General features: G+C 30.5%; 1 protein-coding gene across 3 annotated transcripts in view; it reads right to left on the bottom strand.

The window, feature by feature from the left end:
• Positions 1-6276: 6276 nt before the first annotated feature.
• Positions 6277-16667, bottom strand: part of LOC122522892 — a 58167-nt gene continuing 47776 nt past the window's right edge. For all 3 annotated transcript variants that reach the window (XM_043644257.1, XM_043644256.1, XM_043644255.1), the window contains one exon: positions 6277-6471. In XM_043644257.1, coding sequence (XP_043500192.1) covers positions 6391-6471 — 81 coding nt within the window. In that variant the 3' untranslated portion in view covers positions 6277-6390. The remainder of the gene's footprint in view (positions 6472-16667) is intronic.

The raw sequence follows: 16667 nt of genomic DNA on the forward strand, positions 1-16667 counted from the left end.
TAATAATAATAATAATAACACATAAAATTGAATGTTTTTCTTATTTGACGCATTGCGTGTACATATTATCTTCGAATTATTCTCACAAATCTCACGTTTTTTTATTTTTATTTCTTTTTTTTTTTCTTTTCATCGAAACGATTTTCCTCTAATCATATAACTTATTTGATTATTTGTTTCATTTCTTTTTTTCTCCTTTTTTTTTTGTCCAGATTACAAGTGCGATATGTTCCAACGGATTATTACACATCTTATACTCGTAGAATGTATATAATATATAATTATATTTGATCATTTTTTTAAATACTTTTCCATCTGAGTTAGTTCATTTTAACTACCAGCAAATCAGCGTGCATTTACATAGATAGAAATATACTTTATACGCTTATCAAACGCATCAAACTCTCTCTATGTAAATTCACGTTTTGCGCGAGTTACCTCTTATCGTCTAGATAATAATTTATACTATATATGTATGTATGTATTTATGTGTGTACGTATGTGTATATATATATATATTATATATACCTATATATAACTCCGTATTCACTTTCATATCGATGACCAATTACATAGACACATATTCGGGCAAAAATTTCGTTAGTACGTTCCGATACGCTTCAGAAACACGTATATTCAATAGAAATATCAAAAATTGTTAGTCGATAAGAGTTTCCTGTTGCCGAGCTTGACTCGTTCGTAATTTGACAAAATTAAAAAAAAAGAAAAAAAAAAAAGAAAAAAGGTATTAAAAATAAAAAAGAAATCTCTCCCATTTCAATATTATCTTACAATTTAATTAATTGGGTCGTTACGGTCAAACGGTACAATAATAAAACTGCTTTTTCTGGAATATATTTTTTTTTCGTTTCCAATAAAAATAACTAATAATAGTTTTCAAATTTTTTTGTCTGCCTTATATATATATATTGTGATTAGACTTTTAATTAATAGAAAATAATTGTACTCAAAGAGAAAGGAAAAAGATTTTTTTTCTATACAAAAATATAACCTACTTTTAAATACGATATTTTCTGGAAAAATTGTAAGTAACTCGCGTCAATGATTTATTTATTCGATTCTATTGATCTAAAACGAGATATTTAAGAAAGTTCTTACTATGTATGATTACCACTATACTGAATAGATTTATATACAACAACAAAATTACATCAGAAATTGACAAAGTGGTTTGCTTTAGCAAAATTTGTTGCCTTTTTTCGATATTTTTCATTTCGTTTAAATTCGTAATTATGTAATTGTAGTTAAAATTTTATTAACTATAAGACTATTCGAAAGCTAATGATGTACAAAATAACGTATACGTATTTAAGCGCAATTGGTATTCGTATAATATAGTTCTTTTCTTTTTCTTATATAATCTTAAAAAATTATATTATGAAAATAAAAATGTATTTAACGATCTGACCGTCGAAGCTATATTATAAAAATTAAAATAATCGAAATTTTATATATGTCAAGATTTTTGTATTGCATTTTTAACAATATGTACAAAATTATATATACAAAGAAAATTTGTAATCACAATGACCCCCTTTTTAAAAAATTTTCGATATTCGACATTAATATTTAATCTGATTCACAAATAAAGCCAAAAATGTATAATATATAATATATAATATATAATATATAATATATATATATATATATATGCGATCAATTTGCGTATTTACTAATTAAACGATTGAGAAACTTTCTACATATCGTTATTCTAACTCTTGTATCTATTAATCCTTATCCGTACTCTTAGTTCGTTATCTATCGATAAATTCCCATTTCGCTTGGAATAATCCCCATCTCTCTTGGGTTTAATCCAAACTCTTCAAACAAAAGTTCAACTCTCAGCGATATGCGTTTTCGCGACACACCGGTTACCGTCAATGTCACACCTGTGAACGCATCTTGCAGAAGCAATTTAATCAGATCCTTTTGATCCTTAACCCAGCTGTGCTCAGGTTGCCTTTCTAAGCAAGTTGCTTTTCAAGAAAAGAGAGAAAAGAAAAGGAAGATAAGATTTCTCAAGCGAATGTATATATATTTTGTATATGAATATATATATATATTCATATACAATACATATATTCATATACAATATATAGCCCTTCAAACCCGAAAGGGACGGAGTAAAAAATAAATAAATAAATAATAATAAATAATAAAATATATAAAAAGTAAAATATATAATTAATAAGTATATAATAATTAATAAAATATATAATAAAAAATAAATATTGTTTATTTATTTATTAATTCATTATATATATCTATATATATATATTGTGTATGCCTAGTAGTCCCATGTATTTTGCCCCCAGTATTTTTCCCTAGCAATGATTTCCGTCCACACACTCATTACAACCATCCCCTCAACACCCCTAGTCACCCCCTCCCCTACACTCGTAGATGATGTCCACTCAGTTTATGGGCCCAATATATCTCGCTGGCCCACGACCACGAACTCGCACACTCGTAAATGATATCCACACACAGTTCATGAACCCAATGAATCCCGGAATGCAAGAGCCACTTCTTGACAGTAGTTTAGAATCAGCTGATCCAGGAGGCCCTGCTGGAAGATTACAATGGCAATCAAATATATCAACGTCAATGAATTACTCGTCACCATCGACGGGTAATTACAGAGGCCCACCAGGTTCAAGTGTTTCTCTGGGCCCGAGTATGTTGATTATGCCCAGTAGAAATCAAGTGTACCCTAACGAAACCCGTATCTGGAGGAAACACATGCCTGGAATAAGCATACGAGTATGAGCATGGTCGTGTTTAGTTTCTTTTATGGAACGTAATCTCACGTTAAAAAAGAAAAAAATAAAAGATATTTGTTTTGAAAGTATTCATTGTAAAATGAAAATATATTGACGATATATTAAAAATGATTCTTTAGTCAATTTAAATACGCGACCATTATTGTTTAACACGACCGTTAATTTTTTGAAGTAATTCATACATATGTATAGGTTACCGTGAAAGACCGAAATTGGAAAAAGTCAAGATGCACATGGTTGAATGTCAACATATACCAAATATGTCGGTGGAAGATCGAATATTTGGGTTTATTTTTAGACATTATTATTTTATTATTTTTATTATTACTATTTTAGGTATTTTAGGTATTTTAGGTATACATCAAGCAACCACGTGAATCTTGACATTCTTCAATTTCGGTCTTTTACGGCACTATATATATGTATATATACATATTATGTATTTATGTATATAAGAAAGAATATTAACAAGCCAAGGACAGCTGGGTTTTACGAGCTAAACTACAAGCTAGTCTTATAAATAAATCGTTCAATTTAATTGAAACCTTAGGTATTAAAGTTCTTGAAAAATTCTTACAATTATTCTCGTGGACGTTAAACTAAAATAATAGCGAATCCGAGTTATCGATAATAATTTAGAATCGTTATAATAAGTCCTCGTGATTTTGTTTAAAGTTAAAATAACGTTAAAAAATTATTTATTAATTAAAAACGATATTTCTAAGACTTTCTTTACTCGAGTAATTGTTAAAAACTATCTTAACCGTAATTTCGATGATAGCACGAAGTGTTCGTTTTATTTTGTTTTTTTTTTTCTTTTTGCATCCGCGATCTTTCGTGGGAAAGTAAAAAGAAAATGAAAATGAGAGAAAGGGGTATCTAAGTGAAAAAAACAAAAAGAGAGGATGAAAAAACAATGTAAAAGGAAAGAAAAGAATAAGAGAGAGAAAAAGAAAGAGAAAGAGAGAGAGAGTAAGAGAAAGGAAACGAAAGAGAGAACAAGAAAAAGCAAAAAAAAAAAAAGAAAAAAAATAGGAAACGAAATAAACGAAGCGATTCTTCGCAAGCATTCGAGAAGAAGATTTCTTTTTCTTTTTATTCTTCTTTTTCTTTTTTGTTTAACGTGCTTCTAATTAATTCCACGAAACTTTCTGATCGACGGATAAAACGGCCGAATAAGTTTGTTGGTAGTGGGGTATTATACGGTAGGGTTAATGTTGATAGTAATGGTGATGGCGATGGTGATGGCGATTATGGTTGTAGTAGTAATAGTAATAGTATAGAAAGCAGTGATATCAGAGAACAACCAAGAAGAGTTTTAGAGTCGAGTTTGGGCGCGCGTGCGCGCGTGCACGCGTTCGAGGGGGTGGACGGAGGGTAAGGAGGTTCTTCATGCTATGGAAGAACGTTCATTTGTCTTCCAAGGGGGAGAGTACACCGTGTGTTTCGTTTCATACCAAGATGGTGGGTGGGTGGTTCGCTTGCTCGCTACTTTCCATCGTGAAACAATACACCAGTCTTCCGGAGTTGTGGCCTGCACAATGGCGGCCCCCCAAATGACAAGAGAATTTCGCAATTTCTCTTTTCGGGCTACCACCCCTACCATTCTCGCGCCTCCTTCAGACTCAAGTGTCATCCATTGATCACGAGCGGAACGATCATTGTCTAGTCGAGTTCTATTCCCCAAGGATTTTACCACGGTATATATATATATATACCTAACTATTCTTTCCTATGTTAGTAAAAAGATGGTGTACAACCATTATATGTAATTTCATTTTTGTATTCGTTATATTATTCATATATATATATATATATAAATTTTTGTTTATCTCTTTTATTGATAATTTGTTCGTTCATTCATCGATATCTTTTTTTGATAATTGAATTTTTTTGACAAACGAAAATTCTTTGAAATTGTTTTTCTCTTTATTCTTTCTTTTTAATTTGTGGATTAAATGTTATTCAGAATTGATTTTTTAACGATGATATTCATTTAATTTTAAATAACTTTACTCAAGAGCGTTAAGTATTTATTAATGTATATATTGTATCGGTACGTATATACGCGCGTCAGTCAATCATTTTTTTATTATTAATCCCCCTTTTTACACACGGGAAAAATCGATCACTTTATATATATATACACATATATATTTTCTTTTTATAAATGTTAATGTTAAAATGATGAGAAAATATAAGCCTAAGTTCTTGGCTTGCCCTACGTTCACAACCAAAGTGAAAGCAATTTTACGAAGATTCTAAGATGCCGTTATATATCATGTAAGCGCGGCATGTAAGTTTAGCCAATAAAGTGACACCGGCTGACTAGTCCTGTGATTAATTATGACAAATGAGTAACCCGAATTGCTTTGATCGCTTCGCTTATTTTCACCACGACGAGTACTACGTGTCAAACTGTTTTTTACTTCTCTCTCTCTCTCTCTTTCTATTTTAATAACTTAACGTTTAAAAAGATATTGTTTTAACAATAACGATTTGTTTTATTAGATAACACATACATACACACACACACATACACACACACAGAGCATACGTAAGATTTAATTACATTTTCTTAAAGATCGTTATTTTCTATCGTATTTGTGTTTAATATTTTAAATGCGTGTTGAAATTGAATGATATCACAAATAGAGAGTAACGGAATATTTTATTATATAATAAATTGACTGACGCAGTTTATATAACTTTCTATCAGTCTTGAATAAATGATCGATACCGTTATCATATTCTTTCTCTCTCTCTCTCTTTCTTTCTTTCTTTCTCTCTCCCTTTTTATAGAATAATATCTTCGATAGATACAATATCGTACCTTTTCAATCTTTTCAGAATTCAATTTGTTGTATTCAGTTAGCGCAATCCAATCTCTTACACAAGAATTTGTTCCCTGTCTTACTTTAAAATTTCACACAATATTGGCTTTCGATGGATATATTTTATGATTTTTTTCTATCGATTCAATGTAAAACCCATCATTTATATCGAATTCTAATAATAACGATCCTTCGTGCTATCGTTTATGGCTCATATGCGTTAGGCAATGTTTAGAAACTTCGACGTCGACTCAAGCAAAACGGGTTTGCTATTTTCTACGATTTTTATAGTCAATTTCATTATATGGATATTCGATGATACGTGAGTCAACGTGCGAAAATAATCGGACGATTTGTTCCTTATCTAATATATCATCTTATATATTATCTTACACGAAACGAGATAATCCCAAGAAAAAAACCGAAAGCTTTCATGATTTTCCTCGTTAATTATTTTTTCTTTTTTTCTTTTTTTTTCTTATTTTCTTTTTTTTTTCTTCTTTTCTTTTTTACTTCACTTTCGTTGCTTTTTATTATTACGGACATACGATATCTTATTATTATTAAACGCTTTAATATTATTTTTTACGAATTAATTTGACAAGAATGATTAATACGTCTTATGTTTATACGATGTGTGTTGTTGTTGTTTTTCTTGTTCTTGAGTTTGTTTCGATAACTTCTGCCACCGTTCCGAAGGGTTTTGTATTTGGAAGATGGAGTATGATGACTCGGATACTTCCCTTTGAAAACTAGCAGTCGTCTTGCGTCGAAGATGTCTGTAATAGAGCCGCCACACGTTCCGAAAAGTCCCCCGAAACGGAATGCGAACACTGGAAAACAAAAGAAGATAAATGATTTTGCGATTAGTTTAATTACTATAATATTATTTGTTTCTCTGTTCTATACTGTTTATATGTTGTATATGTTCCCGTGAAAGACCGAAATTAGAGAATGTCAAGATTTACATGGTCGTTTGGTGTATGCTCGAAATATTAATGTGTAAGAATAAACCTAAATAATCGGTCTTTCACCGACGTATTTGTTGACATATCACCATGCGAATCTTGACATTCTCCAATTTCGGTCTTTCACGGTAACATGTAAAATGAAAATAATAATATCAACCAATTAAAATATTAATATATATTTTAAATAGGTAATATATGTGAATTCACACATCAGAAGGGAATAGTTAAAGTATGAAATTGATTTATAGATTAGATTTAAAGTATTGGAAGGGATAAGAACAAATAATTACGAACATTGTTTTCAACTTGTCTCCTTAGTCTCCCAAATATTACATTAACTAGCAATATTTTTGTTCAAAATTTTATTCATATATATTTTTATGAGGATGAGGCTAGCAACCTATCCTCGGTAAAAACAATAAATCGCTTCTAGAAATAGTAATAAAAAAAAACTATTATAACAGGACAAAGTTCTAATAAAAATAGAAAGAAGAAGAAGATATATATTTGTATGAAAAAAATTCATACAAACGTAGGATCGTATTGATTCGTAGAATACTTAACGAAGCTTTTAAAATGTTAAAATGATCAAAAATATTGGACGTTATTCGAACGTATGTAAGTAAATATATTGTTGTCAGATAAATTCATAAATATAGGACTGTATATTGATTCGTAGAATTCATAACGAAACTTTTAGAATATTAAAATGATAATCTTCACAAAATATTCGATGTTATTCGGACGTATGTAAGTAAATACTTAAATACATATATATATGTGTATCTATTACAAACAAAACAAAGTAATGAAATGATGTAAAATTGATTGTGTGCTACCTGGTATCCACTTGAAATCTACTTTAATTGATATAAATCTTTAAATTTCATGTTATTTCTGTTTTAGAAACGCGTAGTATCGCTGACAATACGGAGAATAATTTCCCAAGGGATACCACTCATCTGAGAATTTATAGTTATGGTTTTGTTTATCCAATAAATATCGGTGTTTTTATACTTACGAACGATACTAATACTAGTTATTTTTCCAACAAAACTTCGACAATTTCTATTTAAAAGTTTATCCCGTTAGAAATATAATATATAATATTAACGAACGAAATATATGAAGGAATGAAAAATTTCGACTCGGTATTATTATACGAAATGAGGATATGTTTTAATAATGTTAAGAAAAAAAAAGAAGAAGAAAACAAAAATCCAACAAATAAACAAACCAAAGTCGACTATAATAAGATTGTAAGAAAAATGAGGTTCCAGTTTCTTAAGCTTCATTCCCAAATCGAACTGTCCCGTGCACACGTTTTTCATTTACCGTCTGATTGTACTGTTAGAACTTTAAAGGTACCGTAAGCTTTTTGTATATTAATTGAAACTTCATGGGGGTGGGTCATCGGTCTACAGGAGACCGAAAAATTAAATTCTGAATTTATAATTTTTTTTCTTTTTCTATTTCTTTTTTTGTCTTTTGTAGATATTGTCGGTCGCAGAAATTATTCGGATTGCTTTTGAAATTGCGATAAAAGAATTAAAAGAAGCAAGAGAGAAAAAAAGAAAAAAAAAGAAAGAAAGAAAGAAAAAAAATAGGAAAAAACACGAAACAAACGAACGAACAAATAAAACAACATTAAAAAGCAAAAAAGAATATGAATAATTCGTAATCAAACGAACGAAAGATAATATATATTTTTCTGTACGCATTTGAAATCCCATTTTAAAATGCGAAATTCTGTAGAACGTGTGCACGTTTCGTAATTAGTAATATACAAATTCGTTAGATAATGATTAACTGTGACAAATTAGATCGTAGGCAAAGCAAGCGATAGTCCTGTTATCGGTATAGTTTATACCAAGAGAATTGATATGCAAACTGCACCGAGGTCCTATTACGAACTAAATACACACTATATGGTTACAGTGTAGTACGTATAAACATATACATCAAGATACGAGCATATACAATGTAGCGATGTAACTAGAATGCGCGCGCATTTATGCCAAGCATTGTGAAATTTAATTAATATGCAGTCAAGACACAACGATGCGCATCGTGTGTGTAACCAACAAGTTACAGTTTTCCTTCTTAGTCTCCTCTAAATTGTCCTTTCAAAGATTAAGAGATATATGGGAGTTGCAAAGTATCTACGTGACAAGATTAGAAATTGTTCGTTTTCAAAACCTTCCCTCGATTATTATGCGAGAAGAACATTTTCTTTCTTTCTTTCTTTCTTTCTACTTTTCTTTTATTTTCTTTTATTTTCTCTTTAGTTTTTTTTTCCGAATAAGTTACGGAGTCAATCGTTGGTTTTTTATGGTCTCTTGTTTTTTTTCTTTTTTTTTTTTTTTTTTCACATTTCTCCCCATAATATTTTTCTCCTCTCTTCGTGGCATCCCCCAACTCGCGACGAGCAATCGGCTTGAAAGCTATCTTCAAAGAACAATGTCGACGTGGAGAGGATGTATTTCGGAAATTAACATTTCACCCCTTGAGAAATCTTCAAGGACGATTTACATGGACTCTTTTAGGACATTCGTGTAATAACGACGGTAAAAAAGAAAATGTCAAATCATGGGATGCTCTAAATATGCTTTTACTAAATTAAAGAGCATACACACATACATACATACATACATATATACATATATATATATATATTTTGCTATTATTATTATTATAATTATTATAATAATAACTTCATTGATTTGTCATTTTAATCAAAGACTTCTTGTTCTAATACACGGACTAACAAAACGATCTGATCGAATGTTAATTATTTATAATTATTATACAAAGGAAGTATAAATCATGGTTAACAATTGGCAATTAATTAAATTATTAATCCGTATATTTGAACAAGGAAGTATTTATTAGATTGAGATGAAAAATCAAGTCAATTCTTTTCAGTTCGAAAAGAGTAAAACGTGATGTTGATTGATTTAAACTTTTAACGAATACTGACGTCATCGTTTGGCCATAGGGTAGTAATTATTTGCCAGTCAAGCGTAGGTTTCTATACCAACAGTCTTTTCTTCTCTCTCACTCTCTCTCTCTCTCTCTCTCATTCACTCACTTTCTTCCTCTCTTGTTTTTTCTTTCCGTTCTTCCACCTTCCATTTTCTTTCGTACACCCCCTAGCTTGCCTTTCTCATCTGACCTCTACTTCGTTCCGGTGAATAATGAATCCGTAGGATCGACGAGAACGACTTTAACGTTACTTTCTTTTACTCCGTCACCGTGGGGCTTCGCTTTTTCGCAACGTTGCAAAAGGTAAAACGAAGGGAGTAACGAACCTGCCTCCTGTCCGTACCACCGGTTATCCCGAACATCTTAGAAATCCTGGGTTAATTAACACGAAGAAAATTACACTACGAGAAAAAACCCTATGCTTGGGTAATTACAAATTTTATATAACCCGATATCTAACTATTACCACCACATTTTACCTACAAAAAAAATAAAAAACAATTCTTTCGATATTAATTATTTATTTTTAATAACTATCACACGTATTTTCTCTTTGGACAAATTTTTATTTTGCATTTATTTTTATTATTAATTATATTATATATATTATTGAAGTTATACTTCTTTCGGCGCGTTGGGGAAAATATAATGGGGAGTGATTTTGTTCCGAGCGTCTGGAAAAACGACACCATGAAGTTTGTCAGTATTTACAACGCGCGGCAAAGCGATTTCAAGTATACGGCATGAGGTTGTCTTCTTTTCTTCTTCCCCCCTTTTTTTCTCAAGCGGGTCACCCATCCAAATACTAATCGTACTCAGCGCTGCTTTACTTAAATGATCGAAGCGAGAACTAATGCTGTAATCGCGCCATGGCTGTTGACGCGTGAAGTTATTCGATATATCTCATATTTAGTGTGGACTGATATCTATATTTTGATATTTTCTTTTTCTTTTTTTTTATTCTTTCTTATATATATATATATATAATAATTATTTCTTTTTTTTAAGTTACTTTTTTTCTTTGAAGTTTTTTTTTGAAGTTATTTTTGAGGTTATTGAGGTTATATTCGTTTTGGTACGGCAAAGAAGTATAACTTCTTACGTGCGTACATAAGTACACACACCAGTTTTTTCTTTTTTTTATTCTTTCTTATATATATATATAATAATAATTATTTTTTTTTAAGTTATTTTTTTCTTTGAAGTTTTTTTTTGAAGTTATTTTTGAGGTTATTGAGGTTATATTCGTTTTGGTACGGCAAAGAAGTATAACTTCTTACGTGCGTACATAAGTACACACACCAGTTTTTTTATATATTTATTTATATATAAAAAATAATATTATTATATTATTTTTATTAATTATTATATTGTAATTACAATATTTTCTACTAATTTCGATACACGTTTTATTCACATAGAATAATATTTAACTCTTATATATATCTTTCTCTCTCTCTCTCTCTTGTATAAATCCAATCAAATAATCTATTTAATCAAAGTTGCTGCATAGGTAGAAATCTTGAAATGTTGAAGGACGTGGCGAAATGAAGGGAAGAGGAAGGATATAGAGAAAGATAGAGAGTGGGTGGATGGGGTTGGGGGTTGGGGGTTGGATGTTGGAGAAGGTGGTAGGCAAGCCTCAATCAACAGTGTATACATCCGATTTGGAGCGTCTCACAGTCTGGTCCTTCTCTGCAGCAAGAGTTGAGCCAACTAAAACGTTGGGGATCTTACAGTTCGTAACGACCTTTGACGTGCAAACAGTTACGATTCTTCCCCTGCTATTCCTCGTTTCTCTCTCCCTTCCTTTCACGTCACTTATTTTCTCTTTTTTTTCTTTTCTTTTTTTCTTTTTTTCTTTTTTTCTTCTTCTTCTACTTCTTTCCTCTCTTTTCATAAATTTTACGTTAGCCTTTTAACTTAAACTTAATAATAAAAAATAAAAAAGATAAATTGTTCTCTGACCAAATTTCACGTTGTATCCCAAATTTGCGAATAAAATTATTCATTCGAATAGAAAATTGAGAGGATCATGAGGATTATATATATATATATATATATATGGGGAAAGTCAAGTTTTAATGAATAACACATAAAGATTCTGAATATACTGCGATAACACGTTAATCTTGAAATAATCTTTCGCTTCCTCTCTCTCTCTCTCTCTCTCTTTCTCTCTCTTTCTTTTTTTCTTTTATAACATTTTTTCTTTAAAGTTATGTTTTATCGTTTGTTAGAAATTTCGCGCAATTTTTTCACAACGATATTTCGCATCGGCGTATAAATATGAAAATTGTCACGCGGCAAACCGCAGGCAGTTGTATTAATTAGCGTGGAAAGGTGAGTCGGTCGAATACGTTTCGAGTTCATTCATATTGATCCCCAAAGAAAAAAAAATAGTATAACCACGTTCGCCACATTTAATTGGGAACACCGAGAAAACTGATTTTCAAATTTATCCATACCGATATCACGGATTCCCATCGGATAGTGATTTTAATTAATGTTTCTAAGAAACTGCATGGAACTTCGCAGAGAAGAAGAGGAAGAAGAAGAAGAAGAAGAAAAAAAAATAAGAAAAAACTTTCGTGACCGTTCGCAAATGTACGTACGTACAAGTTAAAATCTTTTGATCTTTTTAGCTTGACCTTTTTTCCTTCCCTTATTTAACCTCCCACCCCCCATTCCCATCCCCTCTCTCATTCACTTCGAAACATCGAACTCTTTAAACTAAAACGTTATATAAAATCACTAGGGAAAACAGGATATAGTTACTATCTTCTTATGGAAATCTTAACACGATGTTACTATATTACGTAATATCAGAGTTATCTAGTTACGTAATATCAGTGAGTCAGTAAGGGAAATCGTATGGGTATGTGTATATATATATGTATATATGTTATATAGGTATCTACTTGTCGAAGGGTTTACAAGCGTGATATGTTGATAGGGCCTGTTGTTCTAATCAACCGGAAAACCGTATATACTACGTCCAGAAACAGTGCAATCGAATTAATTTCGGTAACAGGAAGGTTTCTTCGTTAGCTCGCTAATGATTATTACTATTCAAATTTTCTTTATAAATTTAATTGCCGTGTTAAATGTAAGCATACGAATTAGACACGTTTGAATGTTTAATTTTAGGATTACCAAAATGAATTTCAAGATATCGCGAGGGGAATGGTGGGGAAGGTGGTTGGGGGAAAATGAAGAATAATATTTATTTTTAATGGAAAAGTAAATAAATAAATATAGCATGTAATATTATATAAATATATTATATTGAAATAGGGAAAGAGCATACGGGACGTTTTAGTTAACGTTAATATTACTTAAAGCGTTAAATACAAAATTTACATGTAGATTTGTATTACGGCAAGCTGACTAAAGCTATGACGTAAATTTACCTACGTTTGTACTACTAAAAAGGGGTTTGAGAGAAGGAAATGGGGTTTGAGAGAAATCCTGGACATCTGTGCGAATACTTAACAGTTGAAGCGAAGAAATTAAATCACCATTTGAGAGAACGACTTTGATTAGAATTATTTAACATTTCACGAAAGAAGACGACGATTTTCTTCAATGAAAACGTCACGATACCATTCGTAAATGAAGAAACTTAACATTTCCTCTCAATTTTAATTTACGATTAACGAGAAACGTAGTAAAGTTCGATGAGATGCAAAAACTTGACAAAGGTATTCGACAAATTGAAAAAAAGGGGATAATGTTTCGATACTATTTACGTTGTTGATTTTTATAAAACAAGTTTCTGAACGAATACCATAGAATTTTTATTGTCAGGGATGATCTACTTCAAGCGACGATAAAAGAAAGAAAGAAAGAAAGAAAAAAAAAGGAGAAGTTGAGTTAAGTGCGTAAGGAAAGTGGAGGTAGGAAGAAGAAAAGGTAGAAAGAGTAAGAAAATAAAATGGAAAAGGATGGAAAAGGAAGAAGAAGAATAAGAATAAGAATAAGAAGAAGTAGAAGAAGTAGAAGAAAAAGAAAAAAAAAAAAGAAAAGAAGAAGAAATGGGAAAGAAAGGCAATGGAAGGTGATCTAAAATGTCCCTGGAAAGTTCTACTAAAACTACGGGTCTACGAGTCTACGAGTCTAACCATGGCTCTTTACCTATCCAAGACCTTCCTCGTCGCACTTATTTTCCCTTATGGCCCATAAAAATGGAAGCGCGCTTCAAGGACAACGGAGAAACGTTCCCATGGGATTACCGTGGGGGATAGAGGAGAACCACCAGAAGGAGAATGGCATATAACAATAAAAGACCAATAGAATATCGTGCACGTACGGCCAATACATATTGCATGGGCTAAACCACATCTCACTCCTTCTTGCTTACTCTTTAAATTCCTAACTTGTGTGTCTTATCAAAATCACATCTTATTTTCTTTCTATATTTCTTTCTTTCTATATTTCTTTCATCTCCCCCCCACCCCACCTCCCCTACGAGCAAAATATTTATTTATATTTATTTGTTTTTCTATCGTTATTATTATTATTATTATATTTTTCGTAGATATCTTATTGGTATAAATTAATTAACACTAAACGCGTATCGAAATTTAATATATAGCTATTCCTGCTGTGAGCTTTTTACTGTTCAAATGACTGCTTTTAATAAAAAGATATACTTTTATATATAATAAGATTTTAGCCCATTGGATATAGTAAACAATATATCTTTGTTTTATTTAGAAATGAATAATGTACATTTTATGCGTTTAATAATTATGCTAAACCACATCTCATTCCTTCTTGCTTACTCTTTAAATTCCTAACTTGTGTGTCTCTTATCAAAATCACATCTTTCTTTCTTTCTATATTTCTTTCATCTCCCCCCACCCCACCTCCCCTACGAGCAAGATATTTATTTATATTTATTCGTTTTTCTTTCGTTATTATTATTATTATTATTATTATATTTTTCGTAGATATCTTATTGGTATAAATTAATTAACACTAAACGCGTATCGAAATTTAATATATACCTATTCCTGCCGTGAGCTTTTTACTGTTCAAATGACTGCTTTTAATAAAAAGATATATTTTCATATATAATAAGATTTTAGCCAATTGGATATAGTAAATAATATATCTTTGTTTTATTTAGAAATGAATAATGTACATTTTATGCGTTTAATAATGTAAATTTTGTAACAATTTACAGAACGTGGTAATTTGACCGCGGTCACGGTACGTTTATTATTAAAATTACGTATTATTATTTGTCTTCGTTTCGTTTAAATCCAAATATTATTGATTTATTATTTCATTTTATTTTATTATAATTTTTCTCTTATTTTCTTTTTCGTTTATTTTTCCTTCATTATTATACAGACGTTATTAGTATCGGTTTTGTTTTTCTCTTTTATAGTAGGTAGTACATTATAGGTATTTATAAATTGAAAAATTAGTTAACATTCTCCTTTATTGTTATATTATCGTCCATTGAAATTCCTTAACTGAAGGAAGAGCTTGGAGATACCACACCCTTGCCACAGCTGTTCTTCCTTATTCTACTGGCTGGACCCCAACCACTAACTCTGGAAGAAATACTGAGACAAAACGGTTCCAGCCACGACTCAGACGATAAATGGCGTTCCACCGTTTCTTCTCACCCGAAGAGTATCTTCTCGACGAATTGAGTCTCCGTGTTGATGAAACGAACGGAATTAACTGGTTACGAGTATAACGAATCATTAAGATTACACGGTTTTACCATACCGTTAAAATATATTTTCAAATGTAATATTAATACACATATATACGATTAAATTGAAAAAATATAATTATCGTTAAAACCAAAATGGAGGATTCAATTGAGATAAATCAAATACATCGACAATATATTATTTTCTTTTAAAATTAAAAATAAATCCAATATATAATATCATTGAGATATTTCTAAATAAAAAAGGTTATTAAAAATTGGAATAATTTTTTTCTTTGTGTATAAAAAAAAACATTATTCTTTACGGTGTTTTTTATATCTTGGTTTTAACTAAGAAAGGATGGAATAATTAATAATATTGTTTTTAAATTTGACGAGTCTTGGAATTACGAGTTAACATGAAAAAATAATTTTATGCGCATTAATAAATGTGTATTTTATAATCGAACAAGAGAAAAAATGATTATTATTTATTTGAAAAATAAAATAAATGGTAATTAATTATACCATTGAACAAAATTATTCGTCCGTAAAAATAATTAAATTAACGATTAATTATATATATATATATATATCAATTGTGTGTGACGTTAATGATAGTTAAATTGTTCTTAATATTTCTTCAATCAAACACGTAACTAAGTTATCTGGGTTCTTTTGAAATTCGCGAGAAACTATGGTATCCCTTTAACCTCTCTATTTCCCTCTCTCTCTCACTCTCTCTCTCTCTCTCTCTGTTCTTCTTCTTCTTCTTGCTTGCTTGCTTGCTTGCTCCACGATTATGATGAACCCTTCTGAATAATGTATGACACGCAGTAGAGATCTCCAACTGTTCCACTTTCTTTCTTCCTAGAGAAATGTAGGATTCGGTTAGTACCTTTCTTTCGTTTATTTTTTCTCTTTTGGACGAATAGTAACGTCGATAACACCAGAGAGTAGTTTACAGAATCGAACGAGAAGATGTACCTTGATTTACCAATGATAAAGCATGAACAAAATTTCATTACACGTGTACGTATTGATAACGTAATTGTTTGTTTTTTTATTAATCGTGTTTATAATTCAATCCTAATTACATTTTAAGATCAATTATTTTCCACGAGATAGGGGAAGTTGTTACTTAGGATGCTAAGAACATAAAAGTTAATATTGAAAAACAAATTATTGGTTAGATTTATAAAGAATTTTTGCAAATTTTCAACATTTTATCGTGATATTTTCTGATAAGACTCGTTTGAAATGTTTTTGTAACGTTGTCGAGAAAATGAACGACCGTGACTACTGGCGATTTAATATCATTCATTTATACGTAAAGTTATTACATTTTTCTACACGATAAAGTAATTTTGATCTCATCGTTACGTGATTTATATCTATT

This window comes from Polistes fuscatus, unplaced genomic scaffold (genome assembly GCF_010416935.1).
Source record: "Polistes fuscatus isolate 324 unplaced genomic scaffold, CU_Pfus_HIC Scaffold6, whole genome shotgun sequence".
In the NCBI taxonomy this organism is placed as follows: Eukaryota; Metazoa; Arthropoda; class Insecta; order Hymenoptera; family Vespidae; genus Polistes; species Polistes fuscatus.